At 41.4% G+C, this 16012-nt stretch overlaps 1 protein-coding gene across 1 annotated transcript in view; it reads left to right on the forward strand.

Moving 5' to 3' along the window:
• TGFB2 (transforming growth factor beta 2) overlaps positions 1–12627 on the forward strand; it is a 73218-nt gene extending 60591 nt beyond the window's left edge. Inside the window, exons 3-7 of the mRNA XM_054024008.1 lie at positions 4969–5101; positions 5219–5329; positions 7221–7386; positions 8442–8595; positions 11389–12627. Coding sequence (XP_053879983.1) covers positions 4969–5101; positions 5219–5329; positions 7221–7386; positions 8442–8595; positions 11389–11547 — 723 coding nt within the window. The 3' untranslated portion in view covers positions 11548–12627. The remainder of the gene's footprint in view (positions 1–4968; positions 5102–5218; positions 5330–7220; positions 7387–8441; positions 8596–11388) is intronic.
• Positions 12628–16012: the final 3385 nt, after the last annotated feature.

Genomic DNA, 16012 nt, shown 5'->3' on the forward strand with positions numbered 1-16012 from the left:
GCAAGTCACAAGACAATATTTCAGGTCAGAGAAGGTGCTGAGACGTTGTCAGAGGGGAGAGCAGCATAGAAAGAAAAGCTTCCCAAAAGGAATGGGCTTTAAAGAGTATGTGACAGAGATGGCAGGTCCTAGTGAACAAGAAGTGGAGAGGTTGTTGCCAGTACGGAGTATGACCAGAAATAAAGTGCACAGCAAAAAGTATGAGAGAAGGACAACAGGGGAAGATAGGAGAGAGGATGTGGAATGTTATCATCTCTATTCAGTTATAGAACACCTTTTTCCTGTAAGGATTCCAAAACACTGTCTAGAAAGAGGAGTCACTTTGTCTCCTACTGGGTGGCTGTGTCAGAGTGCACAACAATACTGTGCTGCAGTGTAGGAAAGGAAGTGAAGAATACTTTATCTAATTGAAAGTGCAGGAGGAATTTTGATCAGTAGATTGTAACGATCCATACTGGTATTTGGCCTGCACAGTGGGGCTAGTATGCCCTTACCTCTCGGGGAAGAAAATGTCATGGGGTCTTTCTTGATCACCAGCAGTCAGGGCACTGATTTTATGTATCTTCCTAACACCATATGGGGGTGCTGATTCAACCTAGAGGGAAGAGAGGAACACTCCTGCTGATTCACCAATATCACTCAATGCAGCACCTATAGTGATTGGAGGCCTCCCATCCAGGAGCGCCGCCAGCTTTTCTGCCACCCTAGGCGGCAGAAGGCCCCGCCCCAAAATGCCGCCCCCCACAGAGGCGGCGGAAGGTCCCGCCCCCGAAATACCACTGCGGTCGCCGCCCCCCAAATTGTAGCACCCTAGGCGACTGCCTAGGTCGCCTAATGGGTTGCGCCGGCCCTGCTCCCATCCAAGTACTGCTCAAGCCTGACTGATACTGATCAGTGATACTGATAACTTAGGTTAGCTGAGCACTGCTTAGCTTGCAAATTAATAACCTGGCCTGAGGTGCCATAGCTTTCTGTTCTTCCTGCAGATGCTGTGAATGGAATGAGGAGATAAGTCTCCTGATCAAATAATGTAATAATAGTCATGTAACCTTCACACTGAATTATTCCCATTCTAGCGTTTCTACACTTTTCTCATAACACTTTCAGTTCTGAGAGCAAGATTGGCTTTCAATGCACCACCATGTAAGCAGGGTGAGTGAAATATGCTCTGTCTCTTATGCCTGGTGAATACTGATAGTCTCTGACACATGCCTTTCACAGTGTTCCTCTTGCCAGCAGGTTGTCATGGGGAGGGGGAAGGAAAGGGGTAGGAAGACATGCTCTTTGGGGACTGGTTCTCTCTCTTGGCCAGTCCCCTCTACTCTCTCAGGGCCCACCGGAAGATCCTTAACTTGTCTCAGGGCAACCATATCAAATCTACTTGCATTAGCAAATGGCTTTTTGCATGTTTCGTACTTTAGAGACATATGATGATATGAAGAGTCAAACCTGCTGTGAGGTGTGACTGCACAGAAGGGCGGAGATGAGAAGTGCTGGGTCCTCTTCAGCTCTCTTCTGAGAAGCATCCATCAATCCATGCAGCGTGACAGCTGTGTTTTCTTCTTAGGAACACTGGAAGTGACCCAGTAAAATTCAAAGGGAACCCAAAGTTATATCTGTGCCACCATTGGATTTTCGCAGCTGTAAATACTGATTCACTCAGCCCTCGGGCACAGCTGAGGAATGGGAACCTCTTTGCTGCCTTCATTCTCTTGCTGTAGAGTTTTGTGACTGCTTAGTTTGAAGAATGCATTGTGAAAAAATAGGCCCCAGTTCTGAGAGGTGCCGAATGCCCTCAGTGCCCATTGAAAGAGGGGCTCAGCAGCTTGTAGGATTGGACCAATAGCATCTTGTGTATCCCTTCTCTCCCAGTCCTTCAATAGAAGTCTGGGGGAGGAAGAAATGCTCCTTCCTTGGAGTAAGAACTTATCATACTGTTGTTCTTGTCAAGAGACAAGTTCAGTGCCAGGGCTGCTCTCTGAGAGGAGAGATTCAAATACAATTCTCTGATCCATACAGAGGCTCCAATGAAGTCAGTGGAGAAATACTGTATCTGGGGCAGTATCAGACCCTTAGAGAGTAGACAAATTCCCATTGTTTCACGATGAAGAACCTACTTCAATCACATGGCCTATTTTCGTGCCTGTTGTCCATGAATTTTTCAGGTGAATTTTACCATCTCATTTGCTGATTATGTACCAACAAAGTGCTGACTTGGGGTTGAGAACACAGGATGGAAAAATGAATATGTCTGTCACTCATTCATTTTAGAGATGGACTCAGACTGTGGCAAAAAAATCCATGAAGTCATGGAGCTGGCATACCAATGGGTGCAAACTGATGTTATCATTAGTTCTTGATTAAAATGTACTTAACATGGCATGACATTCCAGCTTCCTGAATCAAAAAAACCATCAGTGTAGTAATGCCGGGGAACTGGTCAGTTGACAGACAGCCATAAGCCCAAGTTTTCCTTCCTAGATATGGAGGGAATCTGTGATTGTATGCAATGCGGTGATTGCTCAGTTGTTTGGAAATAAGGGGAAGAATTTGTTGCACTTGAGAATCTGGAAATGTGCTGCAACATCGTATATAGGTGGGAAAAGGGGGTTTCTAATGAGGTGTGTGCTCAGTACCAGGTTGTGATAAACCTGTTGGCATAAAATACAAACTAAATTGGAATGAAAATTTGGATTAAAAAAAGCATCCTAAACAGTACAAATAAAAGGTGATATTCAACTAGGATTTACACTGCTTTATATTGCTGCATCCTCTACAAACAGCTGCATAAGCTACATCTTCTTGCAGTTGTCTGTAATACAATGAGCATTCCTGTGGCCAGTAACCCTGAGTCAGTACATTAGTAGCTCTAACAAGGTAATTTTTATGTACAGATGAACTGCTCTTGAAGAATATAACAGTATCATCAATGTACAAAGCACCAACAGGCTTTCTTTTAGCCTGAGGTGTGCATGTGTTAATTTACCCAACAGATGTTGTGACATTGTGCAGTCTATATGGTTTTATAAAAACATGATAATAAGTGAATATAATGCAACTGGAATATGCTTCATGCAAAAGGTCTCTTGTAAGGTATCATTACAAAGCTTATAATCTACTGAGTGTGATCATCCGATTTGTATAAATGTACCACTCTTGTATCTGAAACTAGAAATATTAAATATAACTCTGAGGGCCTATTGTAATTATGCAAAGTGTGGGCCATTAATGGTGGTTTGGAATCTTGATGTTTCCCATTGTCTGCAGATGGTTGTGTTTACCTGTGAGTCTTCCTGTATATGTGTGTGCTGGCAAGTGGGTAATGAAGTCTTGCAGTGACATGTGATCATGTCACCTGACCTGGAATCCATCTTTAACCTGGTGCTTTTCCAGTGGGGGGGGGGGGTGTGTGGAAACCCAGAGGGACAAAGGGTTCCCACCTTATGCAAAAGATATATTAAAGGGGTGGAAGAGAACAGAGGGGGAGAGGAGCCATCATGAAGAATCCCCTAGCTATCACCTGAGCTGGAACAAGAGCTGTACCAGGGGAAAGAATTGTGCCCAGGCCTGGAAGGTTTCCAGTCTGAGAAAAAACGTATTGAAGCATTTATGAGGGTGAGATTATCTGTATTCAGTTTGATTAGACATAGATTTGCGCATTTTATTTTATTTTGCTTGGTAACTTACTTTGTTCTGTCTGTTACTACTTGGAACCACTTAAATCCTACTTTCTGTATTTAATAAAATCACTTTTTTCCTTATTAATTAACTCAGAGTATGTATTAATACCTGGGGGAGCAAACAATTGTGCATATCTCCCTATCAGTGTTATAGAGGGTGAACAATTTATGAGTTTACCCTGTATAAGCTTTATATAGGGTAAAATGGATTTATTTGGGTTTAGACCCCATTGGGAGTTGGGCATCAGAGTGCTAAAGACAAGCACACTTCTGGGAGCTGTTTTCAGATTAACCTGCAGCTTTGGGGCAAGTAATTCAGACCCTGGGTCTGTGTTGGAGCAGACGGGAGTGTCTGGCTCAGCAAGACAGGGTGCTGGAATCCTGAGCTGGCAGGGAAAATAGGAGCAGGGGTAGTCTTGGCACATCAATTGGCAGCTCCCAGGGGGGTTTCTGTGATCCAACCCGTCACAGTAAGAATATAACAGTATCATCAATGTACAAAGCACCAACAGGCTTTCTTTTAGCCTGAGGTGTGCATGTGTTAATTTACCCAACAGATGTATTATGGCCAATGGTGGACTGTCCTCGCTAACTTGAATGTTGGAGTTTATTCCCATTGCTCCACCACTTCTGCAGTATTGTAGTGCAGAGCAGCATTTTGTTGCTGTCATTTCTCTAGATTTCCCTTGGAGAACTATGTGGAAGTGCTTTTGTTTCTGGATATAAGCTGATTACTTAAGTGGTTTCCCCAAGTCTACCCAGGAAAATACTTTGTAAGTCTAGGTGCAAATATGGGGATTCCTCACCCTTTTTTGAAGCATCAAGTATATTAGAGGTAAGATATATTGCATTAGGGATAGATATGAACTGCAGCTTGGCAACTCCCATGTCCCTATGACTAAACAGAACTATAGAGTAACTGGTGGTGGACCATATGCACTACTGGTTCTGGAGCAGAATAATAGAAATTGAGATGAAAAGACCGCATTTGCCAGTATCTTTCATGTCACTTTTACCACAATGTGCAGATGACTTAGTCCCTGCTCTTGTGTTCTCTGAAGTCAACAGCAAGCCTCCCATTGATAGAGCCTTCTCCTGCACCATTACTTAGCATACATTTTTGTGTCAAAATGCCTGAATGTCTGTCTACCCTGTGTATGTGTAGATTGCTGTTATGTTATTTATTAGTATACCACTGTGTTATGTTAAGCTCTTATAGAGTGTCCATTTTGATAAGTCTTCAAAACTGTAATCTACAGAGTCTTGACATGTTCACTGTTTCTTTCAGGTTGTTAAATCCAAAGAACTACCTTCGCCAGGACAGCGCTACATTGATAGCAAGGTAGTTAAAACAAGAGCTGAAGGAGAATGGCTGTCTTTTGATGTCACTGAAGCTGTACATGAATGGCTCCATCACAAAGGTGATGAGAAATTCTCTTCTCTCTTGCCTTCCCACCCCAACTCTTCCTCCATTACCTGAATTATTTCAGGGTCACTCCAGATGTAAAAATGATCCCCCTCACTTTCATGTTTTGCAGAGAGGAACTTTGGATTTAAGATAAGTTTACATTGTCCATGCTGCACCTTCGTGCCTTCAAATAATTTTATCATCCCAAATAAAAGTGAAGAGCTAGAAGCAAGATTTGCAGGTAACAAAACAACAACAAAAAACGGGGGAGGGGAGGGAGGGTGTACAAAGGGCAGTCATGTTTGCGGATTAAAAGATAGAAATAAAGAACTTTTTATGGTCTCTGTAAAATATAAAATACAACTGATTTGGGGGCCTGAGGATGATGAACTAGAGAGCTTTGACTCTTTGTTGGGGGGAATGGGATGATTGAGGACACATGGGTAAAGCCATGTAAACACTATAAAATGTAACTATTCCACAACTGAATCAAGGAGATTGCACTGCCATAAGCACAAATGGTTCAGTGCATCCATGCTAGCCTGTTCCAAACCATTTTACCTTCAATGCCCTATTGGTATCTATCTCACAATCTATCGCACAGATCCCAAAGGAGTGGATTTGGGGAGATCTTGAAATCACCAGTGGGACATAACTGAGCTGACAGTATTGACTGAACTATTTCAGTCTGAACTATTTTATTGCTGTCCACACTGGCACTAAAATGGTGCAGGCTACAATAGTGCAGACTAAACCATTGATTAGCCCTGGTGTAGGCAGGTCTAATCCAGACAGTGTTTAGAGCACATGCAAACTGTTTACAGCACTTTTGTCTGTGAACATGATGTGTTTTACAAGTGTGCAAGAGGGACTAAGCAGTTCTGAGCATGGTAAATTTCTCTAGTATAGGCAAGGCAGTAGTCAGGTGTTTGTTTCCATTTCCCCAAACAAATGAGTAATGTCATCTTGAATTTGGAGGACAGAAGAGCCATTCACATAACGTGAAGAATGTCCTGGTGCCAAACACTGTTTGGCTGATCACAAGATACCATTTTTGGAAGGATAATTATTTTGCCACTGACGTAAAACCATATCAGGCCTTGCTGTTTGTGAGTACCTGCAAATGGACTCCCGAATCTTCCCAAGCTCCTTTTGCTCCTAGGTTTTTTCACTTGGTTATATCTCTGATGTAACGTTTCAATATGCATGAACTCTAACTGTAGCATAGATCATGTGGGGAAAAACTATACAGTATGTGCCAAAGTTGTATAAATGACCTACAACGTTGTATTCGCCAAAGTTCTGTTGTATCTATTGAAGTCCTTTGTCCTACTGAATAAGACTAGTAGTGATCTAAGACCATTGTCAATGGCTTCCAAAAAAATTTAATTAATCCCAGTATCAGTGATCTCTAGTTCCAGTAAAATTACTTTAAAGTCCCTATTGCCAGATATGTACCAGATTATGGGGCTGGAAGGATTGATTTATGAAGGAAGATTAGCAGAACAGAATAATATGTATTGGTTAGTAATATGGAAGACTGTGGAAGATAGGAGAAGAGTGTACAAGCATTTGAAAGATGTAAAAATGAAGAACGAAGAGGAATTGCTCAGATGGCACAGTGGGGTAAAATAGGAATAATGGAATGAAATTAAGCAAAGAAAAGTGTAGGTGAAATGTCAAGAGATAATCTAATGGTGCCTTCTGACCTTAAAAGCTATGAATCTGAAAAGAGAGAGATTCCATTGGATTGGACTCCCACATAAAGTGGCAAAAGCATCATCATGCAGGTCATTTAAAACTAGCTTAGACAAAGTGGACTTTCCCACATGGGTAGGTGATCCAATAAGTCTTTTCCATCACTGATTTTGATAGATCCATTAATTGCTTTCAAAAAGCCATTTATATAGACTAAAATTGGGGGAAGGCCAATATGTCAAACTTGAGGGTACATGACGCTATATATACCTTAATGCAGAGATCTCAGGTTGTGATTCCCTGCCCCCATGACACACCCAGCTGATGTCCTCACCACCAGTTTTCTAAGAAAGAGATTTTTTTAAAGAGATGGTTTATATAATTTGTGAAGAAAAAGCAACACAATGTTTATCACCAAAATGTATTTTTTGAAGGTATTGATGGCTCCTCCAGTGATGAGAAAGCTTTCAGGTCCAATAGGAAAAAATACAGTGGGAAGACCCCACATCTTCTGCTAATGTTATTACCCTCCTACAGACTTGAGTCGCAACAGCCCAGTCGGCGGAAGAAGCGTGCTTTAGATGCTGCCTATTGTTTTAGGTAAATATACGTATAAAGTCAGCTTACTTATATTTACTCCTAGATGCCTAAAAGTGTAACTTGGGTTGTTTCTAACATGATTTGATAAATTTCTTTTTACTAGGTGTTAACACAAAACTCTGCCCCGTGGTCTCAGACAGGTTAGGTCAGTCTATAGCAAAACTGACCTGTCCATGTGGAATCTGAATCTAATAGGAGATGAGTACCCTCAATTCCTATTGAAGTTAATGAGAGTTGAGAGCACTCATGACCTTTAGAAAACAGGAAATCAAGATCCACCAGTACTAGTCCCCAGTCACACCAGTCATGTAATCACAGGAAATAGTTCATGTGAGGATGCTAACCTCCTCAGAGGAAGTTCACCTTGACAGAGTCTGTACCTGTATGACCTTCCTAATGTTAAGTCTGGCAAACAGTTGTATATGCGAGCAAAAATAATTGTGGCTAAGCATTGGATTTCAGTATACTCTGAGCTACTATTGGTTTCCAAGAAATTGTTTCTTTTTCTTCTTGAATCCCATGAGTGTAGATTCTGCCAGTAGCTCATGGTTTAAAGAATTACAGCTGAGTCACATAATTCTATAGGGGTTGGTCAGTTGCCCTGCACATTTCCCCATTGCAGAGCCACAAAATCTTAAGTCTCCCAGGCACTGTTGTTTCCACACAGGAGACAACTATAGACAACTATAGATTAGTTTCTCAAATATATGCCTCTGATTCAACACTGGTAGACTAGTGACTGATTAGTGCTTCCCCTGTACATGGGATAACCTGTCAAATCGTAGTTTACCATCAGTAGTGAGGCATCTATGGGTCTAATTTCAGTGAGACCAGGATTTGGTCCTTTGTACTTGGAATTGAAATCATTGCTTGGGCACTGTATGGAATCTTACGGTTTGAATTAATATGAGAGTCAGGGTTGAGCTCACCTGTAAAGCATTATGAAGGAAGCAATTAAATGGATTCTCCCTCCCACTCTACCTTCCCCCTGTCCCCCGCACACACACACACATTGTGGTTCTGACCAATGCATTTGTCTGTATTTTTATTTCCAGAAATGTGCAGGATAATTGCTGCCTGCGTCAACTTTATATTGACTTCAAGAGGGATCTTGGCTGGAAATGGATTCATGAACCTAAAGGGTATCATGCTAATTTTTGTGCAGGAGCCTGTCCATATTTATGGAGCTCAGATACTCAGCACAGCAGAGTAAGTCCTGCCTTTTGAGAACTTCGATTCATGTGACTTGTATTAGAACATCTATGTTAAAACCTTGGGTGGAATTGTATTATCATTGCCACCAAATGCCAAAAACTTTAACAGTTAACAGTGCAAAACATATATTATTTTAATGACTTTCTTAGGGTGAAATTCAGCCTTGTAGAGCAGACCAGTGAAGGCCTCCATTTAGAGATTACGTGGGATTTATGTGACCTTGTGCTGGCCCTCTGCATGGGAGTGAATTTCATCTTAATAGTGAGCCCATCGCTGTGACATATGGATGCATCACGTATGTCATAAACATCAAGGAGAGAGTGCCTTATCTTCACCACTGGCCCATTTGACAAACTGGGCCTTGCCTTGCTGTCTCTGGAGGTTAACATGTTCTAGTTTTGCTAGGTTACCCAAGAAAATGGAGCTTCCGCTAAGGATTCTCTTTCTTCCACCTACAAAGTTGCAAAAGCATGGTATCTGCGTGGGGAAGCTTTCGCTGCCACTGCCTGGACCTTACCTCTTGTTTGGATAAATGGAGGGATTTGGTTTCCACTGTTGATCTGCCACCTTTCACACATTTCATGAAAACTGAATAGATGTGATTTATTCCCTATTTTTCGTTCTACTTTTAAGATTCAGTAAATGTGAAAAGTTAAACTTGTCTCCTGATTGTGCCATGGAATCTGCAGCTGGATTCAAACCAAGAATGATGGCTCCCATTCCTCAAGCCTTCTTTAAAATATCAGATTAGTATTAGCAAGCAATTGGATTACAGCCCATTGAACAGTAATCTTGCTTTCTCTAGTATGAGAAAATCTTATAGTCCAGGCCTGTGTTGATCTTGAATATAAACAATTCAGTATATATGCACTGCATATGTGTGGCTGGCTGGCTGGCTGCATCAGTGTAGTCCAGCGGTGTCAACAGGCTCAGATGCAAGAGAGTATAAATTCCCTCTGATACACAGAAGTAGTATGCAAAGTTTGGAGCAGCACTTGTTTTTTAAGGAAGAAGGAAGAATAACTGTCATGGTCACAAATATGTGGTTTGGACAGTTACCCAACAAGTTAGAGGTTGTTTAATAAAGTAGTTAGTGTTGCTGCACTGAACAGGACTTCTGTCTCAGCTGCGAACGCTGTGCTGAAACTCTGGGAAAAGGTCACTTAGTGTTTAACTAACACATTAATGGCATCCTTGGAAATACCTGTGTATCATCAGTGGGTAACCTACATACTTCCCTTAGAGAAAACCATTCTGCATGTGAATCTAATGTGGCATGAAAGCTGCTAACTTGGCCGTAGTTGGTTCCAGGCAAGAGTTTTGCTATCAAAGTCACAATTAATCCATAGCAACAATAATGGACGTAGCAGCATGGGAGAAAAACAAAGCAATGCCTAACTCAGTGAAGGGTTCGCTTCTCCCTTTGATGCACTTGCAAAACCAACATCAGTTAACAGTCAACTAAAATCTGAAAGCATAAATATGGCTCTTTCAGTGTCCACCACATTAACAGAATGTAACATATAGACAGGGCCGGCTCTGGCTTTTTTGCCGCCCTAGGCAAAAAAGCCACCCACCGCCCTCCCCTTCCCCCCGTGCGGCAGGGGAGGGTGCCGAGCCTGGCCGCGGGCCCGCAATCCCTGACGGCCAGAGTGCCAGGAGCAGGGCGGAGAGCCTGGCCGAGACTCTCCGCTCTCCCCGGCGGCCAGAGTGCTGGGGAGAGGGCGGAGAGCCTCCGGCGGCCAGAGCGCCGGGAGGAGGGCGGAGAGCCCGGCCGGGGCTCTCCACTCTCCCCGGCGGCGAGCCCCCGGCGGCCAGAGACATGGATCCAGTCTCCATGGATGTCCCTAGAGAAATACCCGTAAGTCCATTGTTCCCTCAAACCCCCATATCTGTGCACAAATCAGATCGATGTATGTGCAAATAAGAGTTTAAAAATAATTTCCTCTTTTACTCACCTGCCAAGACCTGAGTTTAGTGTTGTGCCTTCTCCTCCAGCAATTGATTACTGTATATCACTGACACTTTAAAGCATTGTAGAAAGTGAACTTAACTCAGTTCTTGGCAGATAAAAAACCTTTCCGTTCAACTCTGACTATGCTTATTTACCATTAATGGAAGTTTTGCACACACATTATTTACTTATATCATTTTATTGCATGGTGTTTTGCAGCCAAGTAAGAGGACAAGGCCTGTGTCCCAAGAAGCTAACAATCTAAATAAAGGGGACAGCACCTCAAGGGTATAAGAGATCCCCAAAGCAAAAGAATGCTGAGCATCAGCACCAAATGTGTTATTTGTTATAATTTGTGAAGCCTGCAGTCACACACAGTGTTGTACAGTGAATTATCTGTGCCAGTGGCCGTACCCCTGACGGTTTACAAGCTGGCACAACACAATACAAAACCGAATAGAGTTTGGAATGATATTTCTAGATGGAAAGTGGTATGGACCAGGTTTTTAGAAGTCTGTTGAAGCAGGAAAGGATATCTTGGTGTATGTTGGCATCTATTGATGATGGGCACAGGGTGAGTGAGGTAGAAGGCACAAAGTTGTATTTGGCAAGGGAGACAAATGGGATGAGATGTATTGTTAAAGTGTAAAGTGTGACCAGGACTACAGGCCTGATCCAAAGAGTATAGAAGTCAATGGGAGCCTTTCCATTGACTTCACTGGACTTTGGCTCAAACCCTATAGGAGCAAGTGATGCCAGAGACGGAGATAGGCATTGATTTGTGGACACAATGATAAATGTTTTCATCACAGTTTTTTTCTTTCTTCTTCTAGGTACTCAGTTTGTATAACACCATAAATCCAGAAGCGTCTGCCTCTCCATGCTGCGTGTCCCAGGATTTAGAACCCCTCACCATCCTGTACTACATTGGCAAAACACCCAAAATTGAACAACTTTCCAACATGGTCGTAAAATCTTGCAAATGCAGCTAAAAGATGTCCCTGAAACAGCAATAAACAAATGCGTAAAAATAACCAAGGAAGAAAGAAAAAGAGATTAAGAAAGAAAAAAGAAAACCTAAGTTCATCAGTGTTAAAAAAATAAAAAATAAAATAAAAAAAAACTAAAAAGAAGAAGAAGAAAAGCGGTACTAGTCCGAACTGTTTGAAAGTTTGTTTGTTTTGTTTTTTTAAAACTGGCATCTGAAACAAAACATTGAAGGCCTTTATCCTACATTTCACCTACTCAGTTAGTGAGATAGACAAGAAGCAAACAAAAACCAAAAACAACAACAACAAAAACAAAAAGAACCACACCTTTTAAAAAATAAACACTGGAAGAATGTGTTAGTGTTACTATGTGAAAGGAAAAAACAGGAAAATCCCATTAAGTGGAGTTGCTGTATCTGTCCCATGCCTTACTTGATCTCTCTGTATTGTTATGCGATAGACATCCTACCCATTCTTTTTAGTTTTAGTGTTAACAGTGCATTATTTATTTGTATGTAAAAACTATCACATGAACATTTCTTCACCATTGGAAAAAAAGAAACAAATGTGGACAAAGTGGAGACCAAATAAACTGCCAGAAATATGTTTAATGCTTAGGGGAACTCAAGCTCAAAAGATCCTGAAAATAATGGTTAGTTTAGTTCAATTAAAACAGAAGTCAGTTAATACACTATTGAGAAAATCTGCCTTAAAAATGCCTTATTTTATATGCCAGCGGCCTAGGGAGGCTTCTTGTAAGGTCTCAAACCCTTGTTTTAAATACTGAAAAACTTACTAATAAAGGACACTCTGTTTCAGTCTCAAAGACAAGTCTATAAGATTTTTTTTTTACTGTAAATGATTAAAATGTCAGTTTAGTAAACCAGTGAAATATTTAACATGTACTGGTCTAATCTTCAGACCTTAATATGTTGCTGTATAGCTATGCTATGGGATGTTTTGTTCTTTTGGTATATGTAACCATACCTATAGTATTACAATAGGTGGGTAGTAAAAGCCAGCTTAATTGGAAACATATCTGTAGATCTCTATTGTAAACTATTAAAAAAATTAAGTACTTTATGTGTAATGTGTAAATTTTCACCATATTTTTGTATTCTGTAATACTGTCAACTCTCATGAGTTTGAATTTGAATTTGGGGCTCTTTTTGATCACTCAGTCATGTGTTTCCCTCTAGCTGGCCAGTATGAGTAGAGTCCCTATATTTTGACTTGCACTACAAATACATGTTTTATAATAATGCTATACATGTGCTTTGTATATTGTTCATCATTATGACATAAGCTACCTGACTCCATTTGTCTTTTGTTTTACAAAAAGGATGGATTAAAATAGTATCCTCTTCCCCTCCCCCACATCCTAGTTCATCCACATTTGTAGCAGTGAATCGCAATGCGACTCAGAGTTTTAAACCCAGTTTTGTTTTGTTTTATTTTCTCGGCTAAAGACAGTCAAACAGATGGATAAAGGAGCAAGATTTTTAAGAAAAGATTTCACAGCCTAAGAGCTACGAGGCTAGGGCCCCGCCCTACAAACCCTTACACACAGGGAAATTCTCTACTGTGCAGAGAGCCAGGACAAAGCATGTGCATCACTGAAGCCCTAAAAACCAGGCTTGAGTGGGACTGAATCAGTTTAGAGGCCTTGCGTTGGCCTTTTGCACAGCAGTGATTTTTCACCTGCAGTTAGTCTATGGGAGTGATCCTTCACCCACAAAGGTCAGCAGAAGTTTTGCCATTGACTTCTGTGGCATCAAATGAGGCCTAGTGAGAGTATTGGCATGTGGAAGGATTTGGAGGATCGGGCTCTGTGTCTTTGTTTAATCTTTTTTTTTTTTTTCCTTCAGATAACACCTTTTCTTTCCCCTCTTTCTAAAAAAAAAAAAAAAAAAAGGAACATAAATCTAGCAAACTCCTTTGGGCCCTAACAATCTTCATCGTATTCCAGAGGGAGTAAAACGAAATATAAATGAATAGCAACAGATCCCTAAGCTAGACAAAGATGTGTAAAACCATGAAAAGGAATAGTTCAATTGATTTCACATTATAAATTGTTCTGAATGGCAAAGCTTGAAGATTGTGCAAGGAAACATGACAATTGGATGTAAAGGGCACATTCCCTCAAATACAATACAGGAACAGGACCTAGGGTGAGATCCTGGCTCCATTTAAATTGATGGGAGTTTTGCCATTGACTGAAATGGGGCCAGGATTTCACCCCTGAAGCTTTAAAGCAAAACATTAGTGGCCTGATCCTCCACTGTGTTAACTTGAATTTAGGATAGTGTAACTCCCTTGACTTTAGTGGAGCAACATTGCTGTAAAACTGAAGTAACATAGTGGCGAATCAAGCTCAAGGTCTGGATTCTACCCCTTTGATTTGCACAGACAGTTCCCATTAACTTCATTGGGAGCCCGTGCTCATTGCTGAGATCATAATGTAGCCCTGCCCATAATGAATAATGAATAATCTGACCCTGCCCATTGTCTCAGTGCAGAGGAGGTATATGAGGGTTTGTATGTGTGTGTGGTTCTTCTAGTATTATTATTTTGCAAATTGAAATTAACAAATGAAGGGTCCAATCCTCCAAACACTTGCAGGAGCCATGTTTACTATCCTGAAGAGACCAATGGAAATAAACGAAACTCTTTGAGCACTGTGATTGCTGGCGTTTGCAGCATTTAGCCTTAATCTGTTTTATTAGCTTCAATATCAGAATTCTATATGTGGGGAGGAGGAGACAAGGGTTGGGCAAATTAAAAAAAAACCCAACTTGCCATTATCAATTTAAATGTGGCAAAAACCTGGTATTGAAGCTTGATGATTTGAAATAGCAGGATCTGAGATGTCATTAATGTCAACTACACTCCCTATCTGCTGGACGCAGCCAGAAGTTTGGGCCTGGGAGGTGGGGATGTTTTTAAAAAATCTGTGTATAACGCCTTATAATTGCGTTAGGTCATTTTCCCCAAATTGGATGAAGTTTTGTTTTCTATTTTTTCCTCAGAAATGCACTGACAGTATTTGAAATGTTCTATTTTACAGCTCCTAAATCTTTCATTTTTTGGTTTATTTTTAGACATATATTTCCTGTTAGTGAATAAAAAGGACATTGGGCCTGATCCTACAAAGTGCAGCCAGAGCTCCTTTGGGGTGAAACTCACCCCTGTGGAGAGGGGCAGCGCGAGGGAGGTCCTGGGCTGTTTAAGTTCAGCGCAAAGCCTCAGAATGAGGTGTAAATGGAAATAAAGAGGCACAGAGGGGCATACTATGGCGCCCCTCTGTGAGGTGCTGATTTCCTCAGCTTGCAATGAAGACAGTGGGAATTAAGGATACTCAGCACTGGGCAGGAGATACTCAGTACCTCACAGGATCAGCCTCAAAGGGAAGAGGTGGGGCTGAGGGACAAATCTTAGCACTCAGCTGGTTGGGTTAGGATAGCATTTTTTGTGTGTTTAGCAGCAATACAGTTGTATGGACGGCACGGTTTAAAAAAAAAAGGAACATAAAAACAGCTGTGTTGTATTTTGATGACCGATTACCTTGTATTTTAACACAGTGTATGTCTGTTTTTGTGGTGCTCTAGTGGTAAATAAATTATTTCAATTATATGCTTATGTCGCATTCATATGGCAGTCTTCTTCTGACATAAGAAATCCCTCAGTTCAGTACTATATGTCTCAGCCTAATGTGGGAAGTAATTTTTGCATACTTGCTCTTCAAATTGTATTCTGTGGCCTGAATCTAACAAAAACTGTTCTCTGTATGGATGGATCGCTTCTTTGCTCTGTTTTAGTGCAAAGATTACATAATCCATGCAGTGCTTTTTTCCTTTCATTGCAGTATAAATACAGGGATATTGATTGACAGCAAATTGTTCCAGGTAAATGTAGTGCCAGCAAAAGATGTTCTGGATTGACAGTCCTGGAGAGTAAAGTCTTCTGTATTCATAGTTACAACATAGGCAGTGGGATTGCAAACCTCTGTTACACCTCCTCATCGCTGAGGCCAGACCCTGATCTGCGCCACACACAATCAGCCTAGAACCTCTCTACAGAGACTGCCATCAGTCTCTTACCAATTGTGTGTGGGGATTTCCCTGCTAGGTCACGGGTTTGAATCCAGACCAGGTCAACCTGGCAGTGACAAAATAATTTCTACTTCTGTCTGTTCAGTTGTGCTAGGTGAAATGAGTGGGTGATCTGAGTCCAGTTCTTGATCCACATGACAAAGGCTCTCGGCCAGCTCAGCCCTCTAGATAGAACTCGTTGAAATTGTACAGTATTCACATTGATGAGCTACATAGTCATTGTGAGCTCTTGTCTTGTGCTGTTTCCCACACAGTCTCATAAGAGGTCACAATTCTGCCTCCCCTTAGTTCTGTCATGTGTTGGCTAAGTGTGTGTGTTATACTCTACTTGCAAACCACTGTGTTTATAGTGGTTT

The sequence above is a fragment of the Malaclemys terrapin genome, chromosome 3 (assembly GCF_027887155.1).
Source record: "Malaclemys terrapin pileata isolate rMalTer1 chromosome 3, rMalTer1.hap1, whole genome shotgun sequence".
Classification (NCBI taxonomy): Eukaryota; Metazoa; Chordata; order Testudines; family Emydidae; genus Malaclemys; species Malaclemys terrapin.